Raw genomic sequence first — 18,039 nt, forward strand, 5'->3', positions numbered from 1 at the left:
GATGTAGAGATGACTTAAAAATAATCCAGCCAGAGATTATTTAGATGTTTGCAACCTTTTTATTGTGCAATTGTGGAGATACAACATCTTTAAAATTATCTATAACTGCATATGGAACATGCTGATATTTGATAATATAGATATAGGCTTGATTTACTTGCTAAATCTCAGCCCTGGTTGATTAAATTTATCACTGCGACACTAAAATTTGCGATATTAACTTAATGTTTGTGCAGCATGACATTTCATATCTTATTTTTCTGACACTTTTATATGCTACTGTTCAAATATTTATGATTTATCTAACTCTACTACATTTTCTGCTGAATGAATTGAAATTTCCTCACATTTGAGGGATATTCTATTCTATATTTTACCACATGTTGTTTTATTATATCTAATTTCATAATAAATGTTTTGATTTTGGGAAGACGTGTGTTAGCAGGTCACTTTTCAAACGCCGGTGTCAGTATTACATGGCGGCGCAAAGGTGACATTTCCAGTATAAAATGAATCTCTGCATTTTCAATCAAATAGATGGGTTTAAGAAGAAAAAGGGACGGGATTTATTTGCAAGAAGAGACCATTTTTATTGTTATTAAAACGTGGAATCTCACATCTTGAGCTAAGCTAGCAAGACCAGCGCTCATTTAAACTTGCCGGCTAAGCTAGCAAATTAGCTATTTAACTTCACCGCGACACTTCGACTTCCGGTGGAAAGCTCGACAGAGCGGAGCTAAAAGATGCCGACATTCCGCAAAGTTGCCCCTTTTCGATTCTCGGCTACGTTACCTATTTTTCTCCCGTCTTGGTATTTTCAGTCGTTGTGTCTGACGGCGCCTTAAACTTCCAGAAGACTCACGGCAGCCAGCTGAGCCGAATCCGCTCCAGCATCCGCCTCACACCGGCATCAAGCTCCGCGACACGCCGCTCCTCATTTCCGCTTCCACAAAACGGAAATTTCAAAACAAAATATGCGGATTTCACCAATTTTTAACATTTTACACGGATTATTCATAAATAGATGATTTTATCTCAAGTAAAAATCATTAATAATTCCGGGGATGTTAACAAGAAGCGATTCATCTAAAAAAACATTTCCGGTTTGGTGCTTTTATTTTGGAACAACGGAAGTTGAATCTACATTATTTTTTTTAGATTCCTGTACTTGACAAAAGCTAAAAAACGGGTACGTCATTAAAGGTAAAATCATTAATTTATGATATATCAAATAATAAAAATGAATATCAATCAAAATAAATTAATAAAATTGAAAAAAAGAAAAGTAATCAAATGTCTAGTGTTTCTATGTGTATGTCTTAAAAATCGTTAATAATTCCGTGATTTTAACAAAGAGCAGGCTATCTAAACAATCTCTTCCGGTTTGCTGCTTTTATTTTAAAATAACAGAAGTTGAATCTACATTATTTTATTAGATTACTGTACTTGAAAAAAGCTAAAAAAAACGGGTACGTCATTTCTGAAGATAAAAAGATTAATTTATAATATATTAAATAATAAAGATAAACAAAAATAAATGAATAACACTAAAAAAAAAAGTAATCACACGTCTCGTTTCTATGTGTGTGTGTGTGTGTGTGTGTGTGTGTGTGTGTGTTTGTGTGTGTGTGTGTGTGTGTGTGTGTGTGTGTGTGTGTTTGTGTGTGTGTGTGTGTGTGTGTGTGTGTGTGTCTTGTGGGAGGAACCCCACTGGGAGACGTGGAGGAGAATCATACGTTTTCCTGATACGTCTCTCAATATATGAAAACCAAACTCATGAATTTGATTAAAACTCGAGTAATGATAGAAGTTTGTATTTATATAAACATGCATGGGAACACATTTGTTTCGGGATGCATGTAGCTTTAAAAATAACATTTTAAACATTTAAAACATGCAAGCTTTACATTCTTTTTCAATTACTTTGCATTCATTCTGAACACGTTTTTTTCCACTCCTGCTCACTTTCACTCGATATGCTATTTATTTCTGATATACTGCATATTTAATTCCCTTGTGACGAAATTCCAATTCTAATTTGACCAAATTTCACGAAAAGATTTTAAAAAAGCGAGTTTAACGTGAATAACAGGGTGTCCGTGAACGCGTCTTCTCATGCATGGAAATTCCGAGGTGTCCGTGAACGCATCTTCACATGCTTCTACTAGCCGCGGTGTCGTGGACGCTAAAGCGCCGGAAAACAAGATTAACGGTTCCCGCCGCGTCTCATTTTGAATTTTAATCAATTCCAGACACTCGGGTTGAAATATACTTTCATGTGAACCCGATTTCAGAAGGGATTTGAATATCAGCAAAGAGGACAAGGTGGTGTTGTAAGTGAAGCTAGCGGCGTTAGCTCGTTAGCCGTGCGCCTGGCGTCACTTCCTGCTTTTGAAAAATCGCGGCTCGAAAGTAACGACAGCCGAGATGGAGTTACAAGGTAAGTAACGATTTTAGTTACTAGATGTGTGTTGGTGGCTGGTCACGTCGGTAGTTGACATGCTAGTCTGAGGTTTAATCCGCACCGTTTACCGGTTAGCTGTCAGCTAGCTAACGACACATGCTAGTGCTAAACGTGCTAAGTGATCAACTGCGATCCAAACACCGGTTCCCTCTTAGCTTCCTGTTTAAAAGAGTTTTCAAGAAAAACACTTTGTCAAAGCTCAAGTACGATTATACTGAACAAAATGCACGCAAGTTCCCTGGGAGTGTTTCCTGCAGCATCCCCTGGATGTGGCTTGTTTGTTGGGGGAGGAAACAAACTTGTCAAAGATTTCCAAAATCCATCAGATGGTTTGGAAGTTCACTTTACTTAAAATCCTGCAAGTCGATTCAAAGATCTCCTCGCTGCAGGCTGCACCCCTAAAGGCTTCCAGATCCTCATCATGCCTAAGTAGATGTCAACATCAGCCTCAAGTTGGGCCCTACCACAGTGGCCCCTAACAAAGTTGCAAAAAACCTCGGCGTCATGATCGACGATCAGCTGTCATTCTCCAACTATATTACTTCAACTGTGCTGTACAACATTCAGAAAATCAGACCCTACCTGACCCAACAGTCGGTACAGCTATTGGTTCAGGCCGTGGTCATCTCCCGCCTGGACGACTGCGATTCCCTCCTACCTGGACGACCTGCTCGTGCAATAAAATCACTGCAGATGGTGCAGAATGCTGCAGCTCATGTTACACCTCTGTTCAAGCACAAGGTCCTGACCCTGGCCTTCAAAACCACCTCAGGAACAGGTCCAGCATATCTGAACCAAATGATAAGACCTTATGTTCCCGGCAGAGAGCTGCGTTCCTCTAATACAAACCTACTAGCAGTAGCTTCTGCTCGCTCTAAGCGATCTCAGGCAAAACTGTTCTCAGTTCTACTACCTCAGTGGTGGAACAAACTTCCGGAAGCAACAAGACTAGCATCATCTCTCTCAACCTTCAAGAAACAGGTAAAAACATTTCTCTTTCAGGACTTTTTACTGCGCTGATGCCCCAGATCAGGTTAGGCAGCAAGTTAGGCTATGCAGTGTGTGTGTGTGTGTGTATGTCTGTCAAAAAAAAGAAAAAACTCACTAACCCCAGCTTACTGTTCTGTATATTTCCTGTGCATCTTGTATTTGCAAGTGTATTTGCAGTCCTTATGTCCTCTATTGTAAGTCGCTTTGGATAAAAGCGTCTGCCAAATGTAATGTAATGTAATGTCTGTCCCTCAGGGGGAAGCGAACCCATGACCCTGGGGTCCCCCACCTCCCCGAAGGCCACCTCCGGAGCCCAGTTCCTTCCGGGTTTCCTTCTCGGCGAGCTCCCGGCGCCCGTCAGCCCGCAGACGCGCCCTTTCACCCTCTCCACCCCCGTCCTGGACAACACATCCTTACTGAAAGGTAAGCCAGGCCTCCCCGGTTGCCATGACGTCCTTTTTTTTTTTAAACACAAAATGTGTGTTTTTTTTTTTCAGGCGGCGGCGGCTCGGCGCCGCAGCCCGTCGTTCCCACCCCGAAGGACAAAAGCGGCGCCCCGCCGGTGCGCAGCATCCACGACGACGTCTTCGCCCCGGTGACGCCGCTCGCCGCGCACAGACAGGTGAAGGAACGCACGGCAGCGTTGGACGTCTTGGACGCTTTAAAACATCTCACCGTTTATTTTCTGAAATCTCCAGGCCTTTCCCGTCATGCAGTCGCCTCTATCGGCGCGCCAAGCCTCCACTCCAGGTACACACACACACACACACACACACACACACACCTGATGCAGGGTTTTTACCTTGGTGTCCTGCTGTCCAGGCGCGCAGCAGGTGTGTGTGTCTCCGGCTCAGGTGGATCCGTTCTACAGCCAAGGCGAGGCTCTTTCGGCCGACGACCAGCTGGACCAGACCTGGGTCACCGTGTTCGGGTAGGACGGAGAAATAACGGCCGGACGGACGAGTCGAGTTGATAAACTTAAAAGATGAGATAAACTTTATTCGCGTCGCGCTGTTTATGTTGTCGTTTAGTTCCGGTGGTGGATTTTTTCACCCTTTTTGTTCTGTTTTTATCCCTGATGTTGTTGTTCTCGCTATATTCATGTTTATTTTAATTTTTAATTTTTTTTATATTATAACTGTGACAAAGGAATTTCCCCCATGGGGATCAATAAATGTTATTATTAAAAATAAATACAAATATAAATAGAGAGACATGGATGTCTTAGCTATTTTCTGTCTTCTGTCTCTCTATTTATATTCAAATTTATTTTAATTTTTAATTTTTTTATATTATAACAGTGACAAAGGAATTTCCCCAATGGGGAATAATAAAGTTTATTTTTAAAAATAAATATGAAATAAATAGAGACAGAAGACAGAAAATAGCATCATCAAAATCCATGTCTCTATTAATATGCATATTTATTTTCCTTTTTTAATGTTTTTTTTTTTTTAATAACTGTTACTCTGCTCTGATAAAGGAATTTCCCAATTGGATCAATAAAGTTTATTATTAAAAATAAATACAAATATAAATAGAGAGACATGGATGTCTTTGCAATTTTCTGTCTTCTGTCTCTCTTTATATTCATATTTATTTTTAATAATAAACTTCATTGATCCCCATTCAGGAAATTCCTTTATCAAAGCAGAGTAACAGTCATAAAAAACATTAAAAAAGGAAAATAAATATGCATATTAATAGAGACATGGATTTTGATGATGCTATTTTCTGTCTTCTGTCTCTATTTATATTCATATTTATTTTTAAAAATAAACTTTATTATTCCCCATTGGGGAAATTCCTTTGTCACAACAGCGGAACAGTTATAATGTAAAAAAAATAGTAATAATAATATAAATAGGGACAGAAGATAGCAAACACATCCATGAATAAATAGACTCCAACACCAGGGATAAAAGAACATACAAATACACAACCAGAAATAAACGACAACATAAATAGAGTGATCACAATGAAAAGATTAAAATAAACAAAAAATGGGCAGGATGTGTGTGTGTGTGTGTGTGTGTGTCGGGACCAAAGAGGATAAAAAAGACAGGATATGTGAATGTCCTCAGAGTTGTAACCATCTAATTAGAGCTGTTTTATCGAATTAAATTTTGCCTGTTAAATTGAACGGAAACGCCAAAAATTCTTTCCTGCTGCCAGGTTTTGTTACGTATTTTCAAATAGTGGAAATGTACTTCAAAAACAACAAACAGTGTTTAAGAAATAGTAAAATGTAATAAAAAAAATAAAGCATATAAATAAATAAAATAAGCAAAAAAATACAATATAAAATAAAAAATGAAATAAATAAATAAATACAAAAATACAGTATAAAATAAAAATACAGTAAATAAATAAAATAACACAAAAATACATTTAAAAAGATACTCGAAAAAAATAAATCAAACCAAAAAAACATAATAAAAATACAGCACAAAGTAAAAATAAAATAAATAAAACCACAAATTCACAATAAAAAAATACAATTTACAAACAAAAATACAATAAATAAAACAAACAAAACATACATAATAAAAATTATAATATAAAAAAAAATTTAATTAACGTCATTTCTGGACTATTGAGCGCACCTGAATATAAGCCGCACCGGCTAGCCGATCGCTATCTTGGTCTTCCTCCCGCGCACGAAAACCATTACCGTCATCTTCCTCGGGGTCGGAATTGAACGGCCTCAGAATTTAACGGTGATTTCATCCGTCCGATGTGACGAGGCGAAATGTTTCGGCGACGTTAGGCAAAAAAAAAGGATCCGTAAATTAGCCGCATTGTTGTTTAAGCCTCAGTGTTCAAAAGGGGGGGTAAAAACTGGCAACTGAATTTACCTCTGAGGGTCTATGGCTTAATTTAACTCACATGTGGCTACTTGAAATCTTCTCTGTGTTTAATATCTTTACTTGAAGACTTCTATAGAAAACGGCTACACATTGAACGCTAAAATGTGTTGCTAGCTTGCACACTTTGCTGCACTTTATGGCTAAACTTAAATTAGCGACAAAGCGATTGCGCACAATCCTCGTCATCGTCTCCCGCCTCCTCGCGGACGATGCTCTCCGCCACCGAGCTCACCCACGACAACGCTTGTGTTTTTCCATCATTTTCTCTGGGCTAGCTAGCTAGCTAGCTAGCGGTGGCGGCGCGCCCAGAAAAAAAAAATTCACAAAACGACAGCTCCTATCTCAGAAAAATGGTACTTGGAAGGCGAAGCTCCATAAACGGTGTTATGATTAACGCGTGTGTGTGTGTGTGTGTGTGTGTGTGTGTGTGTGTGTGTGTGTGTGTGTGTGTGTGTGTCAGTTTTCCACCTGCTTCGGCGTCCTACATCCTCCTGCAGTTCGCGCAGTACGGAAACATCCTCAAACACACGGTAAGACCAGGAGTTCCTGACACAAGCCCCGCCTCCAGCTCTCTGCCCGCGACGCGATTGGTCGATTTTCGGTAGACGGTATGATGGGATGTCTGTGCTTTGTCTGGAAATCAACCTCAGATGGCGTCTCCCGGCAACTGGATGCACCTCCAGTATCAGTCCAAGCTTCAGGCCAGGAAGGCGCTGTCCAAAGACGGGAAGGTGTTCGGTGACGCCATCATGGTGGGAGTGAAACCCTGCATCGACAAGGTGTGTGTGTGTGTGTGTGTGTGGCGCTCCCCTCTGATTGGTCCGTCTGCAGCGAATGACTTCTTGTTTCTCCGTTAAGAGCGTGATGGAGTGCGGCGACTCCGTCTCTTCCCCCCTCTCGTCGTCCTCCCTCCCGCCCTCCACGCCGCGCTCCGCCATCCGGCCGCTCAGCGCCAACTACAGGAGCTCCGCCAGCGACTACCAGGTTGACCTTTGACCTCTTAGCTTCTTAGCTTCTTAGCTTAGCCCTCTCGCTGACCCCCCTTTTCCCACGCCAGGTGGTGGCGGACAGACAGACGCCACGCAAGGACGACAGCCTCGTGTCCAAAATGATGGAGTACATGTTCGGCTGGTGACGTCACAGGAAGCCGGCGGCTGATTGGATGATTCACAAGTGTGTGTGTGTGTGTGTGTGTGTGTGACAGCGAGAGAGATTCTGCAAAAAAAATTGCCTTTTTTTACCCATTACTGCTTGTGTGTCAGCAAAGGACTGTGTCCCATGTGGCTGCAGTTCCTCCACCGGCCACAGGGTGGCGCTGTAGGCCACTGCTATCGCAGACAAGGTGAAATGTCCTATTTAAAAAGATCTTGTCTGTGTTTTTACAGTTTTCTATAATGACAGAAAGTGAGTTTTGTCTTTTTTTTTTTTTTTGAAAAAAATAATAAACAGTGAGACACTAAACCCATGGAATTGTCCAGTAGAACCGTTTTCTCTGCCACGTGATCTAATAAAAAGTCATACAGATGAGCACGATTTGGTGTTTTGCTTTGCAGACAATGTGTTGGGGTTATGCATTGTTTCACTCTGTCCCTCTGGGAGACACACACACACACACGTCATCCAGACGTACAAGTCTTGTCCCTCTTGTTCACGTCATCCAAACATACAGGTGTTGCCCCCCTCGTTCATGTCACCCAGGCATACAAGTGTTGCCCCTCTTGTTTACGTCACCCAGGCATACAAGTGTTGCCCCTCTCGTTCACATCACCCAGGCATACAAGTGTTGCCCCTCTTGTTTACGTCACCCAGGCATACAAGTGTTGCCCCTCTTGTTTACGTCACCCAGGCATACAAGTGTTGCCCCTCTCGTTCATGTCACCCAGGCATACAAGTGTTGCCCCTCTTGTTTACGTCACCCAGGCATACAAGTGTTGCCCCTCTCGTTTATGTCACCCAGGCATACAAGTGTTGCCCCTCTTGTTCACGTCACCCAGGCATACAAGTGTTGCCCCTCTCGTTCATGTCAGCTAGACAAATTTAGATGCTCAAATATAGAAATGCAACATCGGCAATGTCACCTGATCTCCACTAGGGGGCACCAGCGTAGCTTGTTGAAGTCCCAACAACGTTTCCACGTGGACCTTCTCATCCCAGGAAGCACCGTCGATCACCCATCCATCTCCGAACGCAGCTTGGGAGTATCTGGTTCGCTTCGGTGTCAGGACCTCGCCATCTTCTCCGCTAGGAAACCCCTGGAAATGTCATCTCCTCCCACGTCGCCGCCCAGAAACCCGGACAGTGTTTCTCATTTCAGGCTCACTGATGGATACAAGATGTTTCCTGCTTCCTGCAGGGGTCTTGATGTGACTTTGTCCTTGAAGGGAAGCAGCTCAGACTTCCTCCCGGGCGGTTGAGGTGGAGACCACGGTGTGGTTGAGCACCAAATCAGGAGTCAGGTTCACCCCGACCCAGCGAGAAGGTCCCTGGTTGGATCCCCACTGGGAGGGCTTCCAGTGTTGGAGCTTCCATGTTCTCCAGGTGTCTGCGTGGGTCTCCTCAGGGTTCCTCACACCGTCAAAGCACATCCAGGAGGTTCACTGGAGACACTGCAATGTCCAAAGATGTGAATGAGAGGATGAATGGTTGTATGTCCCTATATGGCGTGTGAATTAAAGTATGTCCTTATTTGGCATGTGAATGGAAGGGTGAATGGAAGTATGTCCTTATATGGTGTGTGGATGGAAGGGTGAATGGAGGTATGTCCCTATATATGGAAGTATTTCCTTATATGGCATGTGAATGGAAGTATGTAGGTCCTTATATGGAATGTGAATGAAAGGGTGAATGGAAGTATTTCCTTGTATATGAAAGTATTTCCTTATATGGAGTGTGGATGAAAGGGTGAATGGAAGTATGTCCTTATTTGGCATGTGAATGGAAGGGTGAATGGAAGTATTTCCTTATATGGTGTGTGGATGAAAGGGTGAATGAAGTATGTCCTTATATATGGAAGTATTTCCTTTTATGGCATGTGAATGGAAGTATGTATGTCCTTATATGGAATGTGAATGAAAGGGTGAATGGAAGTATTTCCTTGTATATGAAAGTATTTCCTTATATGGAGTGTGGATGAAAGGGTGAATGAAAGTATGTCCTTATATGGAGTGTAAATGAAAGGGTGAATGAAAGTATGTCCTTATATGGAGTGTAAATGAAAGGGTGAATGGAAGTACGTCCTTATTTGGCGTGTGAATGAAAGGATGAATGAAGTATGTCTCTATCCTGCATGTTGAATGAGAGGGTGAATGTTGGATGTCTCAGGATGGCATGTGAATGAAAGAGTGAATCGTGTTTGCTCATAAACTAGCGTTTGAGTCATTCATTTCTCCCACGGTCGCCACGGGAACCGCGGACAGGAAACAGAGATTTCAGCCATAATTAAACGGGGTATTTATACACACACACACACACACACACACACACACTGTATGTCCTGATTGACCTTTGACCTCTGAGTCTGTGAAATCCCCTGACCTCATCCCTCGGCCGGCTCAAGACAGGAATATTTATTTATTTAATACTATTTTTCTTTTTCTTGTTTTTTTTTTTTTCTTATAGTTTCTTACAGTCACATGGGCTCAGCGTGCCCTTCGGCGGGAACGGAAGGCTCCACGTCCTGGTTAGGGATTGTTTTTTGTGTTTTTTTTTTTTTTGTTTTTTTTTTACAAGGATTTTATAACATAATTTACTAAAATAAAATGAATCAAAATTATTCATGATTAACTAGCAATTAATCATTAAAAATCATTCAAATATTTTACAGTTGGAAGTGAATTAATTAATCTGAAATAACAATAATTTAATTTTATGTTTATATTGAAACATCCCCAAATGAGGCATATCATAAAATAATAATAAAAATAATGATTAACATACATGAGGCTCAAAATGAACAGGATAATCCAGATTAATTAATTTGCATTAATTAATTTAATAAGGGGGGTTCAGTGTGTTCCTGAATCCCTGCACAATGACTAAAAATCTCACAGTTCCAATCCGGCGCCGTATCTCCATCAAGATGGCCGACTCCGAACAACATATCGGCTTCCAGACGGGAAGTTCGAGTCCAAACAAACCGTCGCGACAGGAAGTAGTCATCACAGTCTGCAGGAAGGAGTTTTCCTTTCCTGTATAAAGTGCAGACACAAGGCTGGATTTCTGTGCAGGGACTTCGGCCGCCGGTTAACTTTAAGGGAACGTCTAGAGTGTCAAGAACTGAGTCGGTCTCTGCAGCTGGACTGGAGAGGGACGTCGACATGGGGAGATTTCATTGGTTGAAGACATGTACTATGTAAATATGGCGGGTCTCTATGATTCATTTGCAATTTGCTTTCCTTTGCTTATCATAGGTGTCATTGGGCGAGAGGCAGGGTTCACCCTGGACCAATCACAGGGCCATAAATAGTGACTTAAAACCATTCACCCTCTCATTCAAATGTGATATGGAAATATACAACCACTCATTCATTCACATGCCATACAGACATACAAGTCTTGCCCCTCTCGTTCGCGTTATACTGACATACAAGTGTTGCCCCTCTCGTTCACGTTATCTGGACATACAAGTGTTGCCCCTCTCGTTTAGATGTCATACAGACATACAAGTGTTGCCCCTCTCGTTCAGATGTCATACAGACATACAAGTCTTGCCCCTCTCGTTCATGTCATCCAGAGATACAAGTGTTGCCCCTCTCGTACACGTCATCCAGACATACAAGTGTTGCCCCTCTCGTTCAGATGTCATACAGACATACAAGTCTTGACCCTCTCGTTCGCGTTATACTGACATACAAGTGTTGCCCCTCTCGTACACGTCATACAAATATACAAGTGTTGCCCCTCTCGTTCACGTTATCTGGACATACAAGTGTTGCCCCTCTTGTTTAGATGTCATACAGACATACAAGTGTTGCCCCTCTCGTTCATGTCATCCAGACATACAAGCGTTGCCCCTCTCGTTCTGATGTCATCCAGACATACAAGTGTTGCCCCTCTCGTTCATGTCATCCAGACATACAAGTGTTGCCCCTCTCATTCAAATGTCATGTAGAGACATACAACTATTCACCCTCTCATTCACACGAATGAACAATTTAGGGTTTCAAATAAACCAGCTGTATGCTTTGGGACTCTGTGAGGAGCCCAGAGAACCTGTAGAAACATGAAGACTCGACACAAAAAGGCCCTGTGGGACCTTCCTGCTGCAAGACGTGACTTCACATTCAGGAAGATGAGAAGATGAATCCAATTCCTACTTTGGTGCAAAGTAAGGACTCAGACTCGCCTGCAACCCGGCGGCTTCCCTTCACCTCAACCACCTGGGTGGAAGTCGCAGCAACTTCCCTTCCCTTGAAGCACCAGGACGGCATTTGAACCCACATCTTTGTTCTCCACCTCCCGTCGGCCTCCGGGGGGTCCGACCGAGCCTCCGTTTTCCTCGCGTCCTAATATTCTCTTGAAACATTTCCAGGACTGCCCGGTCTCTCGCCCTCCGGACGGAACAGCTGTCCCGTATCTGAACGGGCGTCGCGGGTTTGCGTCGCCGTGGCAACGCCTCCAGTGATGCCAGCTGTTCCGATGTCAACGTCGGAAAACAACAACGTCTCGGGGTCTCATGTGATCGGGGGGTGACCGCTAGCGTAAATAAAGCAGGGTTTGTGCGTCGGCCCAGATGACAGTCCGTGCACATGCGTGTGTGTGTGTGCCCGTGCGCACGTGCGTCCGTGTTCATTAAAAACCCGACACGGACGATGAGCAAGGTGACGTTGCGTGTTACCGCATCCTCCTTCAGGAAGTCCTATTCTTGCCATTCTGCATCACTTCCTGTTTCTTGATACGGACTAGAAACAACAAACAGGATGGAGTTTCTGGTTACCATGGAGACCACACACACACACACACACACACACACACACACAGCTGTCAGCTGCTCTGGAAATGAATGAACAGTGACATTTTTGTTGTTGTTGTTGTTGTTGTTGTCCTGGGACACATTGCTAGCATCAGGGCAGTGACACGGCTGGAGGTTCTCTTTACGCGACTCTGGCTATTTATTTCAGAAACGTCGGCGTCCGCAAACACACGCACACACACACACACACTCCGAGGCTCTGGACCAATAAGGAGACACGATCTCACTTCCTGTTTCTACCTCCTCAGATACCATACAGTATGAGGCTTTTTTACAGAGAAGTGCCAAAACAAGCATCTCAACTTGGGCCTTGTCGAGACCCCCGATCAGATCAGCTGATACCGTCGATAGATAATCAATATATCGGTCTGCATCTCGACCAATGAGAACCTCTCCGAGCTCCAGAGGGTTCGAGAAGAAGCCCAGGAGATGACATTTCCTGCCAGTGACCTCAAACAACTCCGAGTGGCCTCTTGCCAAAGGCGACTGACCCACTTCTTCTGAGCCCAGACTCCGCCCCTCCTCACCCCTAGCTCCGCCTCCCACATCCTTGGCTCCGCCCCCCTGAGCTCCACAGAGGATAAATGGATGAATATTCACAAAATAAATCAATTTAGCGGCTCTTTTTTTGATGTCCAATGTGGTGCTTGTATGTTTCTGTATGGCACGTGAATGAGAGGGTGAATGGTTGTATGTCTGTGCAGAATAGATATCGTATTTTCTGGACTATACGTCGCTCCGGAGTACAAGTCGCACCAGCCAAAAATGTATAATAAAGAACGAAAAAAACATATATAAGTCGCACTGGAGTATAAGTCGCATTTTTTGGGGGGGAAAGACATTTCATCTTGACAGGCAATTTAAAATGAAAATAGAACAGAGAACAACAGGATGAACAAGTATAGCCTATATGACGCATAAACAACGAACTGAGAACGTGCCTGCTAGGCTATGCTAACGTAACATATTACGGTAAGAGCCATTCAAATAATGATAGCATATAGCACATGCTACAACCAAACAATCGGTGTCACAACTCCGCCAACTCCGAAGGTAAACAACGCGCCGCTTCCTCTTCTAGCGGTACGTCGCTACGTCAGAGTCATTGTCACTTGTAGTTCCAATTATTCCAGCCTTTCTGGATCTCGAGTAGCGATTGCGTTGCATGAAGCTTTAACACCAGGAAGTTCCTCCCCAATTTCTATTCATCTCCTAGGCAACTATCTGGGTGTGAAGACGCAACTGTCCTGTTGACAAGCCTCTCCATGTCCTTCCTCTAGCCGTGGCCAGCTAGCTTTTAGCCCGCAATTAGCTTTTTTAGCTTCCTTCACGTCAGTAAGAGTAACCTCTGCTTTCCGCCAGTCCCTTACAAGTTTCTCACTAACTTCAAACTTTCTTTCGCTGCTCTGTCGCTGTTTTCAATTCCATATTTCACTACATCCGGCTTGTAACCTGCAGAATATGATTTACTTTCCGGTGCCATTTTTGTTCAGCCCTTCTCAGTTGTTTTTATAAATCAGCGCGAATGTTTAAATGATCCATTTTCATAGGTATAGAAGTCGCTGGTACCTTCTTTTCTCACAACGTACTTCTGCCATGACCCGCCTCCACTGAATTTTGATTGGTTGGCGTGTTTGTGACGTTCACTGTTATATTGAGGACACACACACACACACACACACACACACATCAGAGCAAGGGAGCTCAATTATTTCACACATAAGTCGCACCCCCGGCCAAACTATGAAAAAAAAACGCGACTTATAGTCCGGAAAATACGGTAATAAATAAACGAATGAATAAATGAAAGGATGAATGATTGAATGGAGTTTTCCAGCCCCCTAGTGGCCAGGTGGTGAAACTACGCCGGACAGCTGACAATAGATGACGGTTCGAACAAAGCGAGAATAAAACGGCCCCGTGTGACGTTTGAGGCCCGCGGGACATTCGAGTGTCGAGACGACGGCGGGACAAAGCGCTTTCACATTCGCCCGCCTCGGGGCGGCGGGCGGCTCTTTGAGGACGAGGATTCAAAGAAGACACTATCTAAAGATAAGATCCCCCCCGGCAAGATCTCACTCTACAAAGCTATTACTGTATCATGCCAGCTGTTAGCCATTAGCTGTTAGCGGTAATAGATAATTAGCCCTCACACCCGCTCTGTTGCTATCACTCTTGCTTTCTGGCTTAGCCTACCCGACGTCTCGCCAGTGCACCAGCTAATGTTTTTTCTTTCATGAAAAAAAAAAAATTATATCATAGCATTCCAGCTATTAGCATGTAGCTGTTAGCGCTGTTGCTATTAGCGATTGTGGCGCAGTGCACCGGGAACCGTTCTGTGTATACACACATGAACACAAGGTTTAAAAGAGGATTTTCACTTATATTTTGTATTTTGACACAAAACGCGGAGCTAAGTATGCTCAGGTTAGCTTTCCTGAAAAACAACCAAATATCCAAGAATTTTGCAAAATTCTCTATCAGTCACTAATGTTCTTAGCAGCTCACAATTGTTGGTTGTACTTACTCCGTTATTCTGCCCCGCTCGATCGTGACAAAAAAGATTTTGAACAAAGTTAATATCATGGCTACTGTTGGATGATGGAGTAGTTACATTTATACAGCTACCGTGACATGTGGCCCTTTGAGGGCAACCATGATGCTGATGTGGCCCTCGATGAAAATGAGTTTGACATTGTCCATATGTGAGAATGACAGGGTAAGTAGTTGTACGTCTCTATTTGACGTGTGAATGAAAGAGTGAAAGGTTATCATTACATGACATCTGAATGAAGGAGCAAAACTTGTATGCCTCCATATGAGGGTGAATAGTTTTACGTCTCTATTGGACATGTGAATGAAAGACAGAAGGGTAGTCGTAATACGTGACTTATGAATGTAGGAGCGAAACTTGTATGCCTTAATATGATGGAGAACAGTTGTACGTCTGTATTGGACATGTGAATGAAAGAGAGAAATTTACTCATAATATGTGACATATGAATAAGGGAGCTGAACTTGTATGCCTTGATATGAAGGAGTACAGTTGTACATCTCTATTTGATATGTGAGTGAAAGAGTGAAACGTTGTCATTACATGACGTGAATGAGGGAGCGAAACTTGTATGCCTCGAAATGAGGGTGAATAGCTGTATGTCTCGATTGGACATGTGAATGAAAGAGAGAAAGGTAGTCATATATGACATATGAATAAGGGAGCTGAACTTGTATGCCTTGATATGAAGGAGTACAGTTGTACATCTCTATTTGATATGTGAGTGACAGAGTGAAAGGCTGTCATTACATGACATGTGAATGAGGGAGCGAAACTTGTATGCCTCGATATGAGGGTGAATAGCTTTATGTCTATTTGACATGTGAATGAAAGAGTGAGAGGTTGTCATTACATGAAATCTGAATGTAGGAGCAAAACTTGTATGCCTCCATATAAGGGTGAATAGTTGTACGTCTCTATTGGACATGTGAATGAAAGACAGAAGGGTAGTCATAATATGTGACTTATGAATGTAGGAGCGAAACTTGTATGCCTTAATATGATGGAGAACAGTTGTACGTCTGTATTGGACATGTGAATGAAAGAGAGAAACGTAGTCATATATGACATCTGAATGTAGGAGCAAAACTTGTATGCCTCGATATGAAGGAGTACAGTTGTACATCTCTATTTGATATGAGTGAAAGAGTGAAACGTTGTCATTACATGACATGTGAATGAGGGAGCAAAACTTGTATGCCTCGATATGAGGGTGAATAGCTGTATGTCTCTACTTGACGTTGGAGCGATAGAGTGAAAGGCTGTTATATATGACATATGAATGAGGGAGCAAAACTTGTATGCCTCGATATGAAGGAGTTGTACGTCTCTATTTGATATGTGAAGAGTCAGTGAATAGTTGTGTGCCTATATTATGTGTGAGTTACAGGGTGAAGCCAATGACAGCTGGGACAGGCTCCACCCCTGCGACCACGAGTACAGGAAAAGCCGCGGAGATAGCGAATGAACAAATCAAGACCTCCGACCATGTTTTCCACGTCTTGTAAATCATCTCCGGGCGTCCAGATGCACGGATTCCTCACCTCCGGGATCCTGGCGGGAGCCGGAGTATGGGTACCTCCTGCAGGGCTTGCTCAAGAGGACCACAGCTGGAGATGTGGCTTCACCCCCCAGCACCTCCACCCCCGGGCCAAAGTGACATCAGTGTTTCCCCCCGCGATGATAAGTTGGCGGAATCGAATCAGCAAATGGAGGAAACCCCGGGGAGATGTTCTTGAAAGTTCTTGCACTTCCAGGTCCGGTCTGTCAGGGGTTGAGGTTCAGAGAAGAAGAAAACCAGAGCCTTCCTTCTGCTTGGATAAGGATAAAATAACTGTTTACTCATCAGACCGAGGCGAACAAATCCAGAGTTTAACAGGTTCGCACCTACACCTCACAGCCGAGAAGGCCTCCGGCTGGATTCCCAGCTCACTGTGTGGAGTCGTGAGGTTCCTCAGAGTTCTCCGGGTTCCTTCCATCGTCCAAACACATGCAGGAGCTTCGCCGGAGACCCAACATTGTCCAGACGCGTGAATGAGAGGCTGAATGGTCTTCATACCGAGTCATGTGATGGATCGTTCCAGGACGAACCCACCTGAACCACACGGATGAGTTTGGTATCAAGAGCTTCTCGTTTCTTGAGCTCTTATTGGAGGATCTCCACCAATCACGTGACCCCAGAAGAATGAACCAATGGTATCTTGGAGGACTTCCATAAAAGGAGAGGTGAAAGAGTGAAGGTCTGCCATGGGACCAGTGGCACAAAAAAAAAAAAAAAAAAGTTTATCAACAGTTCAAACACACACACACACACAGGCAGGAGATCCCGGAGGAACTGTGTGTGTGTGTGTGTGTGTGTGTGTGTGTGTGTGTGTGTGTGTGTGTGTGTGTGTGTGTGTGTGTGTGCAAATGGGGGGTCAACCTGGATTTTATCTCTCTGGCCATGAACTGCTTATCTCTGACAACTACATGTATACAAACACACACACACACACACACACACACACACACACACACACACACACACACACTCTAACGGCCGTTTGAACTGCCGGGCTCCTCCCTCACAGCCTTCAGCTCTTTCCGCAGCACAATGACATTTAAAAACATTAGCGCTCGTTAGCTTCATTATGCTAACGAGCGCTAATTCATTAGCAACCACCCCCCTCCCGTCGGCCCCACGTGCACGGAGCGCACCCTGAAGTAGCCGTCTCCAGTGTAAACAGGATGGCAGCTGATAAAAAGCAAACACTCCTCTGGAAAAAAAACATTTTTTTTTTTTTTTCTTTCTTCTTCTGAATCTAAACAGCCGGAAAAATGTGTGTGTGTATGTACATATATATACATATATATATACAAAAAATAAATAATATTCACGGACGTGCATTCTTGGAAATGACTAACAGCTAATGTCAGCCTTAGGCGGCTAACATCAGCTAATGTTTATGTTTTAAGATGCTAGCATAGCATTCTCAGTAGCCTCATTCCCATGTAAAGACACGCAACCGTTCAGTCATTCACTCACAAGCAGAGACGTACAACTACTGACCCTCCAAGTCAGGCCGAAGTGACATCAATGTTTTTCCCAAATGGCAGGAAGTCCACTTCCTCTGCAGCACAAAGGCAGCGGCTCGGGACAGGATATGACATCACCTGAAAGGATTGCAGGGAATGAATGAGTGCCTGCTCG

General features: G+C 43.4%; 2 protein-coding genes and 1 long non-coding RNA gene across 4 annotated transcripts in view; 1 reads left to right on the forward strand and 2 right to left on the reverse strand.

The window, feature by feature from the left end:
* The window catches only part of dnajc10 (DnaJ (Hsp40) homolog, subfamily C, member 10), a 19,602-nt gene extending 18,683 nt beyond the window's left edge, over positions 1-919 (reverse strand). The window contains exon 1 of the mRNA XM_086147685.1: positions 793-919. The gene's annotated coding sequence lies outside the window, so the exon portion shown is untranslated. The remainder of the gene's footprint in view (positions 1-792) is intronic.
* A 1,225-nt stretch (positions 920-2,144) lies between these two features.
* Positions 2,145-8,030, forward strand: nup35 (nucleoporin 35). Its single transcript, XM_086147684.1, has 9 exons — positions 2,145-2,440; positions 3,710-3,877; positions 3,952-4,076; positions 4,153-4,204; positions 4,277-4,385; positions 6,785-6,854; positions 6,975-7,103; positions 7,183-7,308; positions 7,382-8,030. Exons 1-9 carry the CDS (start codon positions 2,428-2,430, stop codon positions 7,457-7,459), a joined length of 870 nt encoding a protein of 289 aa, XP_086003810.1. The 5' UTR covers positions 2,145-2,427; the 3' UTR covers positions 7,460-8,030.
* A 552-nt stretch (positions 8,031-8,582) lies between these two features.
* On the reverse strand, positions 8,583-17,114 carry LOC147233138 (uncharacterized). 2 transcript variants are annotated; one of them, XR_015106215.1, is made up of 3 exons: positions 16,737-17,114; positions 16,394-16,660; positions 8,583-8,930 (listed from the first exon to the last, which is right to left on the reverse strand). It is a non-coding gene; the product is annotated as an uncharacterized LOC147233138 (long non-coding RNA). The 2 variants fall into 2 exon arrangements; XR_015106214.1 differs by having other exon boundaries at positions 16,394-16,663; positions 16,737-16,763.
* Positions 17,115-18,039: the final 925 nt, after the last annotated feature.

This window comes from Fistularia commersonii, chromosome 6 (genome assembly GCF_037954325.1).
Source record: "Fistularia commersonii isolate RoL2024-O1a breed Wild chromosome 6, RoL_Fcom_v1.0, whole genome shotgun sequence".
NCBI lineage: Eukaryota > Metazoa > Chordata > Actinopteri > Syngnathiformes > Fistulariidae > Fistularia > Fistularia commersonii.